The sequence below is a fragment of the Bubalus kerabau genome, chromosome 17 (assembly GCF_029407905.1).
Source record: "Bubalus kerabau isolate K-KA32 ecotype Philippines breed swamp buffalo chromosome 17, PCC_UOA_SB_1v2, whole genome shotgun sequence".
NCBI classification, from domain to species: domain Eukaryota; kingdom Metazoa; phylum Chordata; class Mammalia; order Artiodactyla; family Bovidae; genus Bubalus; species Bubalus kerabau.
Window position 1 is genome coordinate 51,394,668 of NC_073640.1, and position 13,362 is coordinate 51,408,029.

The window sequence follows — 13,362 nt, forward strand, 5'->3', positions numbered from 1 at the left end:
GGCAACGTGATGTCTCTGCTTTTTAATACACTGCCTAGGTTTGTCACAGCTTTTCTTCCAAGGAGCAAGCGTCATTTAATTTTATGGCTGCAGTTATCGTCCACAGTGATTTTGGAGCCCAAGAAAATAAAATCTGTTAGTGTTTCCACTTTTCCCCCTTCTATTTGCCATGAAGTGATGGGACTGGATGTCATGATCTTAGACATCATGGACTGAAGCCCACCAGGCTTCTCTGTCCGTGGAGTTCTCCAGGCAAGAATACTAGAGTGGGTTGCCATGCCCTCCTCCAGGGGATCTTTCCCACCCAGGGATGGAAACCACACCCTTTATGTCTCCTGGCTGGTGAGTTCTTTACTACTAGTGCCTACTGTACTCCTTGCTCTGGATATCCAAACTCCTCTTTGGGTATGCATTTTTGCTTTGCTTCTGTCTTAAACAACCTGTTTCTCTGTGTGCTCACCTATACATGTTTCCAGGAGGCAAAAATTGTAGGAACAAGTGCAAAGTCTCAGTACCTGTTTTTACAGTTTTTGCCTCCTGGAAACATTCTTGCTTGCAAGTGGGAGAAAAAGCCAGGGCCACTTTGCTTCTACCCTCTAGACCCCAGGTGGCCTAAGGGATAGGACCAGGTTCAGTTCAGTTCAGTTCAGTTGCTCAGTCGTGTCCGACTCTTTGCGATCCCATGAATTGCAGCACGCCAGGCCTCCCTGTCCATCACCAACTCCCAGAGTTCACTCAAACTCGTGTCCATCAAGTCGGTGATGCCATCCAGCCATCTCATCCTCTGTCGTCCCCTTCTCCTCCTGCCCCCAATCCCTCCCAGCATCAGAGTCTTTTCCAATGAGTCAACTCTTTGACCAGGTTACCCATGTCTAATCCCCTGGCAGAGAACTAAGATTTTTCTTCAGGACTGCTCACTGCTCTCTCTCTCTGAGGTTAGATATAGTAAAAAGAAAGAAAAAAGGCAAAACATTTCTCTGTGTGATGAGAACTTGTAAGATGTAGTCTCTTTTACCAACTTTCCTATATATCATACAGCAGTATACTCATATGTTGTACATTACATCCCAATTATTTATAACTAGAAATTTGTACCTTTTGACCACTTTTTTCTAATTCCCCATCACCTCAAGAATTTTCATTGCAACATTATTGAAAATGGCAAACAAAAATAACCAAAATGTCAATGGAAACCATTAAATGAATTATGTTGTCACATTGTGGGATATTGTACAGCTTTTTTTTTAAAGTTTCAGAAATATGTCCATCGATCTCCAGAGATGTCTTTAGCTTATTGCTAAAAAGCATGGTGCTTTTTAGAAAATATGTATAGCACTAATATGATGCAGTTTTTCCTTAAAGACTTTTTTTTTTAAAGACACAACTTGGGAATTCCGTGATGGTCCAGTGGTTAGAAGTGGGTGCTTTCACTTGGATGTCCCACGTTCAATCCCTGACCGGGGAGCTTGCTGCTAAGTCTGCTGCTAAGTCGCTTCAGTCGTGTCCGACTCTGTGCGACCCCAGAGACGGCAGCCCACCAGGCACCCCCGTCCAGGCACCCCCGTCCCTGGGATTCTCCAGGCAAGAACTCTGGAGTGGGTTGCCATTTCCTTCTCCAATGCACGAAAGTGAAAAGTGAAAGTGAAGTCGCTCAGTCGTGTCCGACTCTTAGCTACCCCATGGGTTGCAGCCCACCAGGCTCCTCCGTCCATGGGATTTTCAAGGCAAGAGTACCGGAGTACTCAAGATCGGGGAGCTTAGATCCTTGGCAAATGGGCTGGGCCGGGCGAACCGCGGGGGCGGGGGCAGGGGCGGAGGCGGAGGCGGTACGAGCCCAGCGGAGCGTGGATGAAAGACACAATTTATTTACACACTCGTTCATTCATTCAACAAATATTGTCTTCCTCGCGCTGGGAATACAGCAGTAAAGAGAACTGATAAATATCCTTACCTCTCATGACATTTTAAATGATGGAAGACAAGAGAATTGAGAAAAAGTAGATGTTAAATAGGCAGGTGTGATATAGATGGAGGAATCAGGGGTAGGATAAAAAAAGAATTGGGAATTCTCTGCATATATGGTGGAATTTAAGCCATTAATACTGGATGATTTTTGTAAAGTTTATGCGTATTCGTACAAGCTTGGCGAAAATGTGGAAAGATGCACTGAGAAACTAGTGAGAAAGATCTAGAGTCAAATCTCAGCCGTTAGTCTCTTGGAAGTTTACCCAGTCTCTCAAAGCCTGTCTGTAACATGGGAAGAATAATAGTTAATCAAATGGCTCCACCACCGCCACCTCTTGGTGTAGAAAGAGGTGCCGCGCAGGTGAAATCTCCAAGACACAGAGCCTAGGATGAAGCCGGTGCGGCCATATTGGCTACGGGAAGTGCGGAGGCGTTGCGACCGCTGCCATTTTCAGTTAGGGCATGGGGCGACTTCCGGTTACCATTTTGAGTGACAGTAGAGGCGGAGCTCCGGCTGACAAGTTCATAAAGGGCCGGGCTTCGAGGGCACCTCCCTGAGAGCGACTGAAGGCTAAGCCCGGCGGGCGGAGGCAAACCATCGTAGCCCCGCCCCCGATTTGGGGCTCCACCTCCCGGCCCCACTTCCGCCGGGTGAGAGGCGGTAGGCGTCGCTGCCGTAAATCGGGCTGTCGGTTTGCCGCATCACGGAAGATGGCGGCCACGGCGGTGAACGGGGTAGCCGGCACCTCGAGCTCGGGGTCTGCGGCGGCCTCGGGCGCGATCCTGCAGGCCGCGGCCGGCATGTACGAGCAGCTCAAGGGCGAGTGGAACCGGAAAAGCCCTAATCTTAGCAAGTGCGGGGAAGAGCTGGGCCGTCTCAAGGTAAGGATCGACCGGGGGTGCTTCGAGGGGTCCAGACCCAACCGAGCTTCGGGCTCAGGGGGAAACCGCGGCGCCGACGGATCTAAGGCGGACTGGGCTATCTAATAGGGTGAAGGATTCAGAGGAGCCGAAGTGCCGTTTGGAGGCATGTAGATGTGAGAGGGACCTCGAACGGACTAAATGCGGCCCCACGGTTGGGGGTGATGGAGAGGGTGTTTCTGGCACACCGAGTGAGAGGTTAAAATTTCGGTGCTTGGAGGCCTAGTTGGTTGGAGTGGTAGGATGGGGCTGTCAGCTTTTGTGATGTAGGGTTCTGGCCGCCACCAAGTGGGAAATGAGGACTGGAAAGGGATATGGAAGAAGGAGGCTGGGATGATGGGGTTCGTGGTTAAGACCAGGCTAAGCTGGGATCCGAGAAATATGGGGCTTAAGGATAGATCTGTGGAGAGAGGGGCCCAGCTAAGTTGTGAGGGCAGGATTGAAGCTGGGGAAAATACTCTTAGACCAGAGAACCTCAGTGGGGCTCGGGTTGCTTCAGGCCAGGTGGAAGGGGTACAAATACAGTGGGCTGGACCATGTTGCTGAGGTGTGTGGGGTGGTATCTGTTAAGGGATGATGTGTGAGCTGGACCATAGGAAGAGATAAGCCCCCTTTCCTCCTTGGTGTAGGTTGAGGTGGGTAGCTGGTCCCAATCCAGCAAGGTGTGGGAAAGTGTTGCCAAAGAACCGAAGAAGCTAGTGTCTCCCCTTCCCCTTGATTCCACTGGGTCAGGCATGGAGTGGGTCTCTCCAGTGGGTCTATTAATACTTGTAACATGAAGTCATCCTAAATGAACCCACATCATGTGTTCAGGCCCTGATCTGACTGACTCCTTTAATACTCATAACAACTTTATGAGTCAGGGATGATGGCTAGCTCCATTTTCTAGGTGGGAAAATGAAGGCCTAGATAAAAGTAAATAACTCATACTTAAAGTCCCATCTTCTTTCCTTCCTTCCCCTGCCCTCCTCTTCAGCTGGTTTTGTTGGAGCTCAATTTCCTGCCAACCACAGGGACCAAATTGACCAAGCAGCAGCTCATTCTGGCCCGTGAGTGTCACTGGAGTTGATGGGGGGTTTATGGACTTGGGTTGTGGCAGGAATGGTAGCAGTGGTGGTCAAGGTCGGGACTCTGGTCACCTGAGAACTTCCTCTGTTGCCTACAGGTGACATACTGGAGATCGGGGCTCAGTGGAGTATCCTACGCAAGGACATCCCCTCCTTCGAGCGGTACATGGCCCAGCTCAAGTGCTACTACTTCGATTACAAGTGAGGATGGACCTGGCCCCTAATTTGGGGTGTGTGTGTGTAGCAGCTTCCTTGGTGGCTCAGTGGTAAAGAATCTGCCTGCCAATACAGGAGATGGGCAAATCCCTGGGTTGGGAAGATCCCCTGGAGAAGGGAATGACAACTCACTCCAGTATTCTTGCTTGGAAAATCCCATGGACAGAGGAGCCTGGCGGGCTACAGTCCATGGGATCACAAAGAGTTGCATGCAGCTGAGCACACAGTAGTGTGTGTGTTGGAGGGGGTGGGTGGTTTACATGGCAGCTTTATATCCTTGTTGCTCTAGCCACTTGGGACATCTTCCTTCACCTGGGAATTCCCCCTCTGCATAGCTGTGTGCCCAGAAGCCTCAGGGTTCGTGGTTGGCTTGGAGGCCCTGAGTCTGGGATTATGCCGTCCAGTCTCAGTTACCCTCTGGTCTGTCTCCTTCTTCATATTCCCATCCTAAATTTCCACTCCCTAAGGTAGCCACAGTCCTGTTTTACCTGCCTTGATCCCAGCCTTGCCCTCTTCCATTCATCCCTCCATGGCAGCTGGTAGGATCTTCGTGACGCTAAAATTTGACCATGTTGGTTGTCTGCTTAGAACCTGTCATGACTCTCCGTAGCACTCAGGTTTCAGACCAAGCTCTTTCCTGTGGTCTCCAATGGGGTATCAGCCCTGACTCCTGTCTGGGTGTCTCCCATCCCAGACTTGTCTCTCCTACTGGACTGTGAGTCTTCTAGAAACAAAAGGGTCTTGGTCACTGTTGGGTCCCAGCACAGCCTAGTATGGAGCCTGGCCCAGAGCAGAGACTCACTGACTGCACGTTGAATATGAAACTGAATGGTTTCATAACTGAATGGGGTTTCCATGGAGACTGATGGGTAAGAATTTGACAGGAGAAGCTTGAAAAACCGAATTTGAAGCTATTTTCCCCCTTTCCTGATTATATGATCTTGAGCAAGTGGCTTCACCTCTCTAATTCTGTTTTCCCCTATAAGTGAAGGTAATGCTTATTAATATAATCATAACTAGCACTTCTGTGGTATTTGTTGGGGCCAGATACCATTCTAATCTCTGTACCTAGATTAAATAACTTAATCAGTTAACCCTATTCATTTAACCTACCTCTATGAGATGGGTACTGTGATGAAACCTGTTTTACAGTTAGGGGAACTGAGGCTTAGTCACTTTACTGGAGTGAGGTCACTTTCTAGGGCCCATATGATTGTGACTTCTTTATGTCTCTTTGAGCCTCAGTTATATCTGAAAATCCAGGAACTAGTGCTCCTCCAAGGAGAGAGCATCGGGCAGTCATCAGGGTGGATCCCTGGAGCCTGTGGTGTGGGGAGCCTGGTTGGCACCTAAGCCCTCCTTACCTTGGATTCCCACTCTGGTCCATAGGGAGCAGCTCCCAGAGTCAGCCTACATGCACCAGCTCCTGGGCCTCAACCTCCTCTTCCTGCTGTCCCAGAACCGGGTGGCTGAGTTCCACACAGAGTTGGAGCGGCTGCCTGCCAAGGATATCCAGACCAACGTGTACATCAAGCATCCGGTGTCCCTCGAGCAAGTGAGGCTGAGGAAGTGGGAGGGGAGGGCCTGGCTAAAGGGAGCGGTGCAGGGAGAGACACTCGGGAGGGTTTCCTGGAAGACTAGGCAGGGCTCAGCCTGTGGACTCATTTGCTCATTTGTCCAACAAATAGCGAGCCCTAGCCATGTACGCAGGCACTTTGGTTGGTTTTCTGACTGTACAGTGAACAAAACAGATCAAATCTCAGATCTTATGAGGTTGACATTCATATGAGGAAGCAGATAGTAAATAAAATGATTGTGTGTGTCTGTGTGTGTGTGTGTACATACCAAGGAGGGCTTCCTAGAAGAGGAGGACCCCATCTGCATGGGGAATGGTGATTATGGCAGAGTGTTCTGGCAGAGTGTAGTTTATGGAGGCACTGGGATTACAGTGAGGCCTCAGTGGGGATGCCTCTGTGCTGCCTCTTCCTCACCCTCTCTTCTTCCCCACCCGTCCTCTACAGTACCTGATGGAGGGCAGCTACAACAAGGTATTCCTGGCCAAAGGCAACATTCCTGCCGAGAGCTACACTTTCTTCATCGATATCCTGCTTGACACTATCAGGTGCGTGGGGGGCCAGGGCCCCGCGGAGTGTAGAAAGAGCTTGGACTCCAGAGTCAGATAGCTCTGTGTTTGAATCCCATTCGGGCCACTTGTGATCTGGGGAGGCTGGGCACATGAGTTTCCTTTTCTGTGAACTGGAACTAATCGTGACATGGTGGTAAGAGCCCTCCTCTCACTCTGGGCCGTGTGTGTGTATGGGCCCATGGAATTCGACCCTGAGCATGGGCTTGGTGCCCAAACTGCTCAGCTCAGTGCTCAGACAGAGACCTGGCTGCCTTTCTCATGGAAGTACTCCTTGAGTCATCTGGCTTCACCTCAGGTCACCTAAACTGTGGAACCTCAGTTTTCCGTTCTTTAGAAGAGGGCCACCAAATCCCGCTAGCTCCTTGGGGGTTGCTGTGTACACAGGTGGCACTGCACGGGTGGATGGGCATGACATGTGCAAGTCCATGTGTTCAGATGGTGTCAGAGTTGGTTCACCCGGGCAAAGCACCAGATTGAGTGGTGTTTTCATTCCTCCAGTGACAAAGCTGGGCCCAGAGAGGTGCAGGGAGTGAGGAGGGGCAGTTGAGTAGGTTTAGGTTATTTTTAACTCTGAAATATTTCTACTCTCTGCAATGCACAGGGAATAATATAATAAGTGCCCACATACCTACCACCTAGCCTAAGAGATTAATAAAATACCTCACAAACAGGCAAGCTCCTCCTTGTCACTAGTTTCTGCCCAGAGCTACTCCCTTGTCCCATTTCAGTGCCTTGATGTCTTGCTGTTTTTTAACTTCAGTGTTGACCTCTTAAAGTGGGAACAAAGATCCCCCTTCGGATTGGATCCTGTGGGGAGGGTGTTAGGTGAAGAGATCCCCTTATGTAATCTGAGGCTCAGTTTCAGCCAAGCCTGAAGTCCTGAAGTGGCTAGGAGTGAGAATCTGAGCCTGGGCCCAGGAGTCCCAGAGACCTGAGTGTGTGCCCTGCTGTGGCCCTAGCTTTGCAGCTCTAGTCAAGCTACTCTCCCCTGAGCCTCGATGGGATAAATGGGGCAGGTAACATATTTCAGCCATAAGTGCTGAACTGAAGGGCCAGGCCTTGTCTGTGCACAATAATGAGACTCATCTTCCCCCAGGGATGAGATTGCTGGTTGTATCGAGAAGGCCTATGAGAAAATCCTCTTCACCGAGGCCACCCGGATCCTCTTCTTCAACACACCCAAAAAGATGACAGACTACGCCAAGAAGGTGGCTGGGGTGGAGGTCAAGGGACCATAGGTGTACTCACTAACAGCAGGGAGGGATGGCCTGGAGGGACACTGGAGCAAGACTCCGGTTGTGTGACCTCAGGCAAGTGGCCAAACTGCTCTGAATGTCAGTTTCCCTATCTGTAGAAAGGGGCTAGGGTTTCATGTGTGGGATGAGCTGAGCCCAGCACCTGGCACCGGCCGGAGGGGGAGGCTTAGCGCTTGATGATGTCTGTCCTCAGAATTCCTTGGAGAGTGCAGCTTTTCCCCACAAGACTTTGGTTCATTGGCTCTGGGGTGTTTGTGTGGGAGCAGGGTCCCTGGAGGTGCTGATGCTTGTGGTGGAGTAGCCCTGGTGACTGACAAGGGTCATGGTCAGACTGGAATAGGTGAAGCTGAACTCGGGTGATGGGGACAGCTGATATCTCATGATCGTTTACTCTGGGCCCAACATTGTTCTCAGTACTTTTGATTCATATGAATTCCCACAACAGACCCAGAGAGGTGTGTGATTAGGGTCCCATCTCAAACATGGAGAAACGGGGGCACAGGAAAGTGAAATTACTTGCCCAGGGTTGGTGAGGAAAGTGAGCCAGGGCCTACATGGGTTAAGTGCTGGCTTGGGGGGCTGGGGAGGGTGTGTGTGATCACCCCACCCATCTCCATCTCTCCTTTCTTGCAGCGAGGGTGGGTCCTGGGCCTCAACAACTACTACAGCTTTGCCAGCCAGCAGCAGAAGCCGGAAGATACCACCATCCCTTCCACGGAGCTGGCCAAACAGGTCATCGAGTATGCCCGGCAGCTGGAGATGATCGTCTGAGCCCACCAGGCACTGGGGTGGGGCAGGGCTTGCATTATTTAAGGCAGTTGCAGTGCAGAGTCCCCCCCGCCCCCTCCCAATAAAGATGGATTGACATTTTATTTCTTAGGCCCTTGTCGCCCCAAGTGGACTGGTAGGGACATAAGTTCTTATCTCTGAAGAACTTGGAAGTTTGAGGGCACGAGGAAGTCTGAGATAACCCTGGATCAGCCTCTTTCCAGTGGCCATTGCTCAGAGTCTCCAACACAGATGCCCACTGCAGGGCCCAGTGGCGCTGTGGCCTGGGGGAGGGACAGGCCCCAATAGAGGGACTATTGCGGCTAGCTGTGGACACTCAAAGGCCAGGCCAAGGTACCAGTGTTCCGTGAAGGGGGTGAAATGTCCTGATATTGAAAAATACTTGCAGTGAATTAAACCAGTTTTTAAAAATGACAGGCTAGATCGACCTCTGTGGAACAAAAGGCACAAGGCCCTGGCCTGGGCGGGCCTTACTCCCACTCTTCTGAGGCAGTGCTGTGATGTAGGACCTCTGTACCTCCCAGCCTATGTTTCCTGCCCTTGAAGTTCTCAAGGTGTTGAAGGCAGAGTCCAAATTTGACTGGGCCATTTGTGTGATTTTCAAGATTTTCTTTGAGTCAGTTTCCCCAGCTGCATAATGGGAATGATCATTCCTGCTTTCCAGAGTGATTTGTGCTAAACCCTGAGCTTGGCACCAGATTGATTGGTTGGAAATGCAGTTGATATTAAGGGGAATGAGAACGTCTCACCTGTGGCCTCATCGGTCCACATGCTGGATGAACAGAACCTCCCTTATTGCTGGTCCTGGTCCAGCTTCCTGTTCCCAGGATATGGTGCTTTCAGGGAGACCTCTGCCCCACCTCAGCCCTCCAACCCTTAGCTGGTGACTGACAGGCATCTCGGCATCTGGATGGTTATTTTATTGTCAAGGAGGGGGAGGCAGAGGGCATTGAGCAGACCACTCAGTTGGAATGGGTAGCCTGCAAGTCATAGTGCTCCAGCCCGGCTACCAGGGAGCCGGCCAACTTGATGGTGGCGACCCAGGGTGGCTCACTCAGGTGGTTGGTGGGCGTGCTCAGCCTACAGGGAGGGTAGAATCATCAGAACCTGTGTGGCCAGGCCTTTACCCATTCTAGGCTCCTCTCTCTTCATCTGTATAAGAGACCATGACTGAATATCCCAAAGGGAGTTTAGATCAGGGCTGTATCCGAGTAATAAACTTAGTAGGAAAGAGGGCTGAGGGCTGGTGATAATGGTTCCCCCAACTCCCCCTCCAGGCCCCAGCTGAGCCTCAGAGGTTCCAGGGCAGAGGGTCTCCCTGTGACTCAGGACCCAGGGTCCAACAGACCCGGATGATGACCAGATTCTGAGATTAAGGGGTGAAGGAGAGGTAACCAGAGGATGCAGTGTCTCCCCTGAATCTGCAGAATCAAGGGTAATCTCTGCAGGAAAAGGACTGGGACATCAGGGCCCTCTGGTGGTCAAAGACTGGAGCGGTCAGGAGTCTGAGGGACTAGGCCTGGGGCTTCCTTTGGAAGCCTGCATTTATAACCATTTGGTTCCAGAAGACCATCATCATCTCTTCTGTCCCTGAAGGGCTTGGGACATGGTCCTTCATCGGGGACAGGGTCAAGGAAGTGAATAGGATCAGGCCAGCTGGGACCAGTACCCCTGATGGCTCCAGAGAGTAACAAGGGAGGTTATCCATCAGAGGTCTGGATACTAAGGGGCTGGGCCAAGGTGTTCTCTGTCAGGGAGCAGTGTGCTATCAAGGCTCCTATTGGTTCTGAAAGATTGGAGTTCAGTTGGGTTTGCCATGCAGCCAAGGGGAGGGTCTAGGGACAGCTGGGGTCAGGAGGCCAAAAGGTTGAATGGGGCCCTCCAGGAAAGTGAAGTTCAAGACTTGGAGGGGTATCCCCTCCCCTCCCTCCTCGCTGACCTCCCCTCACCAGGCAGACACATTTCTTGGCAGGCGGCGGTGGCGTGGCTGGTGGCGGCAGTAACACTTGCAGGGACAGGAGTTAAGCACCTGGAAGGGTGGCCAGTGGCGCGCGGCGCCCGAGTTAGCTGTCCCCGCCGGAAGAGCTCCACTGCCACCACCCCCTGCACCACCGCTGTCAGTCACAGTAGTGGCTGTACGTTCGCGGGGACCATCTCCGGGGGCGCCATCCTCACGCGGAACCGCGCGGGCTGCACGGGGACCCTTGTTCCTGCGCGTGCGGGTCTTGGCGGGCGCGGGCGCGGGCGCAGGTGGCAATGGCTCGGCCACAGTGGGAGCTGGAGCCGGGGATGGGGCCGGGGCTGGGGCCGGGACCGGGACCTGGGCCTGGTCAGCAGCCAAGGCGGAGGACAGAGAGGGAGCCGGGGCGGGAGTCACGGCCGACTCCAAGTGGCCCGGGCCCGGGCCCGGGGCGGGCGGGAGCGTCACGGGCAGCGGCGTTGGCTGGATCACGGGCGGCTGCGGTGTGGGAGGCGGCGTGGGTGGTGGCGTGGGCGGCGGCGCTGGCGGCGGCATCAGCTCCGGCTGGCCGGGAGGCCCGGGGCGCACAGGCTCGCCATTGGTGGGCGCCGGGAAGATGAACATAGGCGGCGCCAGCAAGGCGGGTGCGGGCCTCCGGGACCCGGGAGCAGGATGCATCTGCCCTGGAGCAGGCGGTGCGGAGCCCCAGGGCCCTGAGAAAGCGGCTGCGCGTCGTCTGGGCGCCCCGACGCCTCCGCCAGCTCCATTGAAGCGAAAGTGGCGTTCAGGGCCATCTGGAGGGCTTACCCAGTCAAATTTGGGCTTCGAGCCTGGGAAGGTGGTGTAAGGTGGCGGCGGAAGGGTCCGGGCGTGGGACGCAGAAGCCGAGGGGGGTCCAGAACACCCCTCGCCGTCTCCATCACCGCCCTCTGCTTCCTGAGTTGCCCGAGGCACCTCTCCCGAGGGGCGAGAGGCCCCGGGAGCCAGGGGCCCCTGCTTCAGGACCTCAGCGTAGGAGATGGCGCCCGAGGCGGCGAAGAGTCCGCCGCCGCCGCCGCCGCCGCCGCCGCCCCCCAGAGAGGCTTTAGCGGCTAAAGAACTCGACGCTGCCGCAGGGGGCAGCGGGGGCCCCGACTTGAAGGTGACTTTACACAACAGACTCAGGCCGGGTTCGGAGGCCGCAGGCCTGGCCATTTCGCCCTCGCCTGCTTGGGGAGGTGCCCCTCTGCGGGCCCCGCTGGCCGTCTGGCCGTCGCTGCCGAGTCTGGCCTGGCTTTCTGTAGGGGTTGCGGCGGGTGTGGCCAGAGCAGGAGTGATTCTGCGGTCCGGGAGCTGCCCGTCGGAAGGTGGCGGTAGTGGCGGCTTCTGCGGCTCCAAGGGCGGCGGAGTCGGAGATGGGGCCCTCGGGACAGGGTTGGGGTCCTCTTCGGCTAGTTGCCGGGACGGCGGCGGCAGCGGGCGGAGGCTCGGAGGGTCACCCTGGCCGCGATGACTCGCCTCCAGCAGACCGCGGATCCGGGGCACTGGAGTGCCCATGGGTTTTCGCCACTTAGACGGCGCGGGCAGCAGGGTCCCCACGGGGGGCGGGGGTGGTGTGGAGACCGCGGCCGCAGCCACCTCCTCTGAAGGGGGCGTCACTGGCGAGGGCAGTTCTAAGGTCAGGGGCAGGGGTGAGGGTGAGGCCTGGGGCTCCGGGGGTACCAGGAGTCCCGGGGGCGCGGAGCTGCCAGGGAACCAGACGCCCAGCCCGCGAGCCAGGCGCGTGGCCGGGGAGGAGGGGATCACCTCGGGCTCCACCAGGGATGTCCGGCGGGAGTCGGAGGACCGGTCCGAGGCCTGCTCTTTTCGAGAGCCCCCGCCCGCGGACGGCTCCGACTGCACGTTCCCCATTTCTGACGGAGGTCGGGGACTGTGGTCAGAAAAACTTTCGCCAGTCAATCTGCCAGGGCTGTAGGGAACCCCCCGAAGCTGGCTGAACTTGGTCCTGTCCGCCAGCACCGACTCCACCCTTGTTCCTCAAGACCTACTCAGGCACTGGTTTCTCCCCGCATTCCTGTTCCCTGACTCTTGACGTTCACGCCTTCTTCCTCATGGCCCCATACAGCTAGCTGCTGCTCAGATACTTAGTCTCCCATCCTCTTAGTGTATAAGGTCCGGTCCCTGTGTCTCTGGCTGGTCCCTCATATCACATCCCTACACTGTGGCCACGTTTCAAGTCTTTAAGCTCCAAGACATTGGTCTTGCCCGCTTCCCTGGCAATCACGCAGGCCGCGACACTCATGATGTCGGCTTCTGTAGCCTATAAGGCCTACAAAGAGTTCAAGCTGCTTTCCCAGGACTTTAACTGGGCTTCTGAGGCCCAAGCCCCGCCCCCGCCCTCTTGTTCCGCCCCCGATTGTCAAAGAATCGGGCCTTCTCAAGTCCCCTCCCACCCCTGCCCCAGGTCTGGCCCCGCCTTCGCTTAACAATTCCTGGTATTCTTGTCAGTCTAACCCCTCAGTCATCACCTCTAACCCTCAGATCCCTCTCTCTGTGTTGATCATTTGGTCCTGTCCTCTTCCCGGCTTTAATCCTAAATTTCTTTTCCCGCTCCTGGTCTAGAGGCAGGTCTCACACTCAGGCCCCACCCCTTTCCCCAAGCTCCTCCTTGGCTCCTCCTTCGCTCGGAGGATGCCACTCACCAACTCCTCCAGCTGACCAAAGTTCAGACCGCGGCCCCCTGGGCCCAGGGCAGGGCAGGGAACGGCCGTAGCAGAAAATAACCGAAAAGAACGGGGGTGCGGGTGAAGGCAAGTGGGCGAGACAGCGAGGGCGGACCCCGAGATCTAGGCCCCGCCCCCGAGCTCGAGGCTCCGCCCTCCCATGAGCCATCCTAAGCACAGCCCCTTACGAACATGGATCTCCCTTTGAAATACTCCGGTGTCTTCTTCCCCGCCCCCCAGACCTCGTAGTCCTAGGCCTTATCCCTTTAGAACCTTCTTTTAGCCCCGCCCATTTACAATGCCCCGCCCCTCCGTTATTACCTCTCCCGAAGCCCCGCCC

At 54.7% G+C, this 13,362-nt stretch overlaps 2 protein-coding genes across 3 annotated transcripts; one reads left to right on the forward strand and one right to left on the reverse strand.

Annotated features, from left to right (window-relative positions):
* The first annotated feature begins 2,551 nt into the window (after positions 1-2,551).
* On the forward strand, positions 2,552-8,443 carry PSMD8 (proteasome 26S subunit, non-ATPase 8). 2 transcript variants are annotated; one of them, XM_055554339.1, is made up of 7 exons: positions 2,568-2,847; positions 3,863-3,935; positions 4,052-4,154; positions 5,559-5,724; positions 6,191-6,291; positions 7,412-7,523; positions 8,205-8,443. In XM_055554339.1, the coding sequence occupies exons 1-7, from the start codon at positions 2,677-2,679 to the stop codon at positions 8,340-8,342; spliced, it is 864 nt and encodes a 287-aa protein (XP_055410314.1). In that variant the 5' UTR covers positions 2,568-2,676; the 3' UTR covers positions 8,343-8,443. The 2 variants fall into 2 exon arrangements, with proteins under 2 accessions (XP_055410315.1, XP_055410314.1); XM_055554340.1 differs by lacking the exon at positions 7,412-7,523 and having other exon boundaries at positions 2,552-2,847.
* Positions 8,444-9,316: 873 nt separating this feature from the next.
* Positions 9,317-12,255, reverse strand: GGN (gametogenetin). Its single transcript, XM_055554328.1, has 2 exons — positions 10,310-12,255; positions 9,317-9,440 (listed from the first exon to the last, which is right to left on the reverse strand). The coding sequence occupies exons 1-2, from the start codon at positions 12,208-12,210 to the stop codon at positions 9,323-9,325; spliced, it is 2,019 nt and encodes a 672-aa protein (XP_055410303.1). The 5' UTR covers positions 12,211-12,255; the 3' UTR covers positions 9,317-9,322.
* Positions 12,256-13,362: the final 1,107 nt, after the last annotated feature.

Bases quoted from the DNA above. Each gene is read 5' to 3' on its own strand.
- PSMD8 (XM_055554339.1), top strand. From the start codon at position 2,677: ATGGCGGCCACGGCGGTGAACGGGGTAGCCGGCACCTCGAGCTCGGGG. The intron at 3,936-4,051 runs GTGAGTGTCACT...TGTTGCCTACAG, and splicing joins GCAGCAGCTCATTCTGGCCC to GTGACATACTGGAGATCGGG. The intron at 5,725-6,190 runs GTGAGGCTGAGG...CGTCCTCTACAG, and splicing joins ATCCGGTGTCCCTCGAGCAA to TACCTGATGGAGGGCAGCTA.
- GGN (XM_055554328.1), bottom strand. From the start codon at position 12,210: ATGGGGAACGTGCAGTCGGAGCCGTCCGCGGGCGGGGGCTCTCGAAAA. The intron at 9,441-10,309 runs GTGAGGGGAGGT...CCCTCCCTGTAG, and splicing joins CCAAGAAATGTGTCTGCCTG to GCTGAGCACGCCCACCAACC.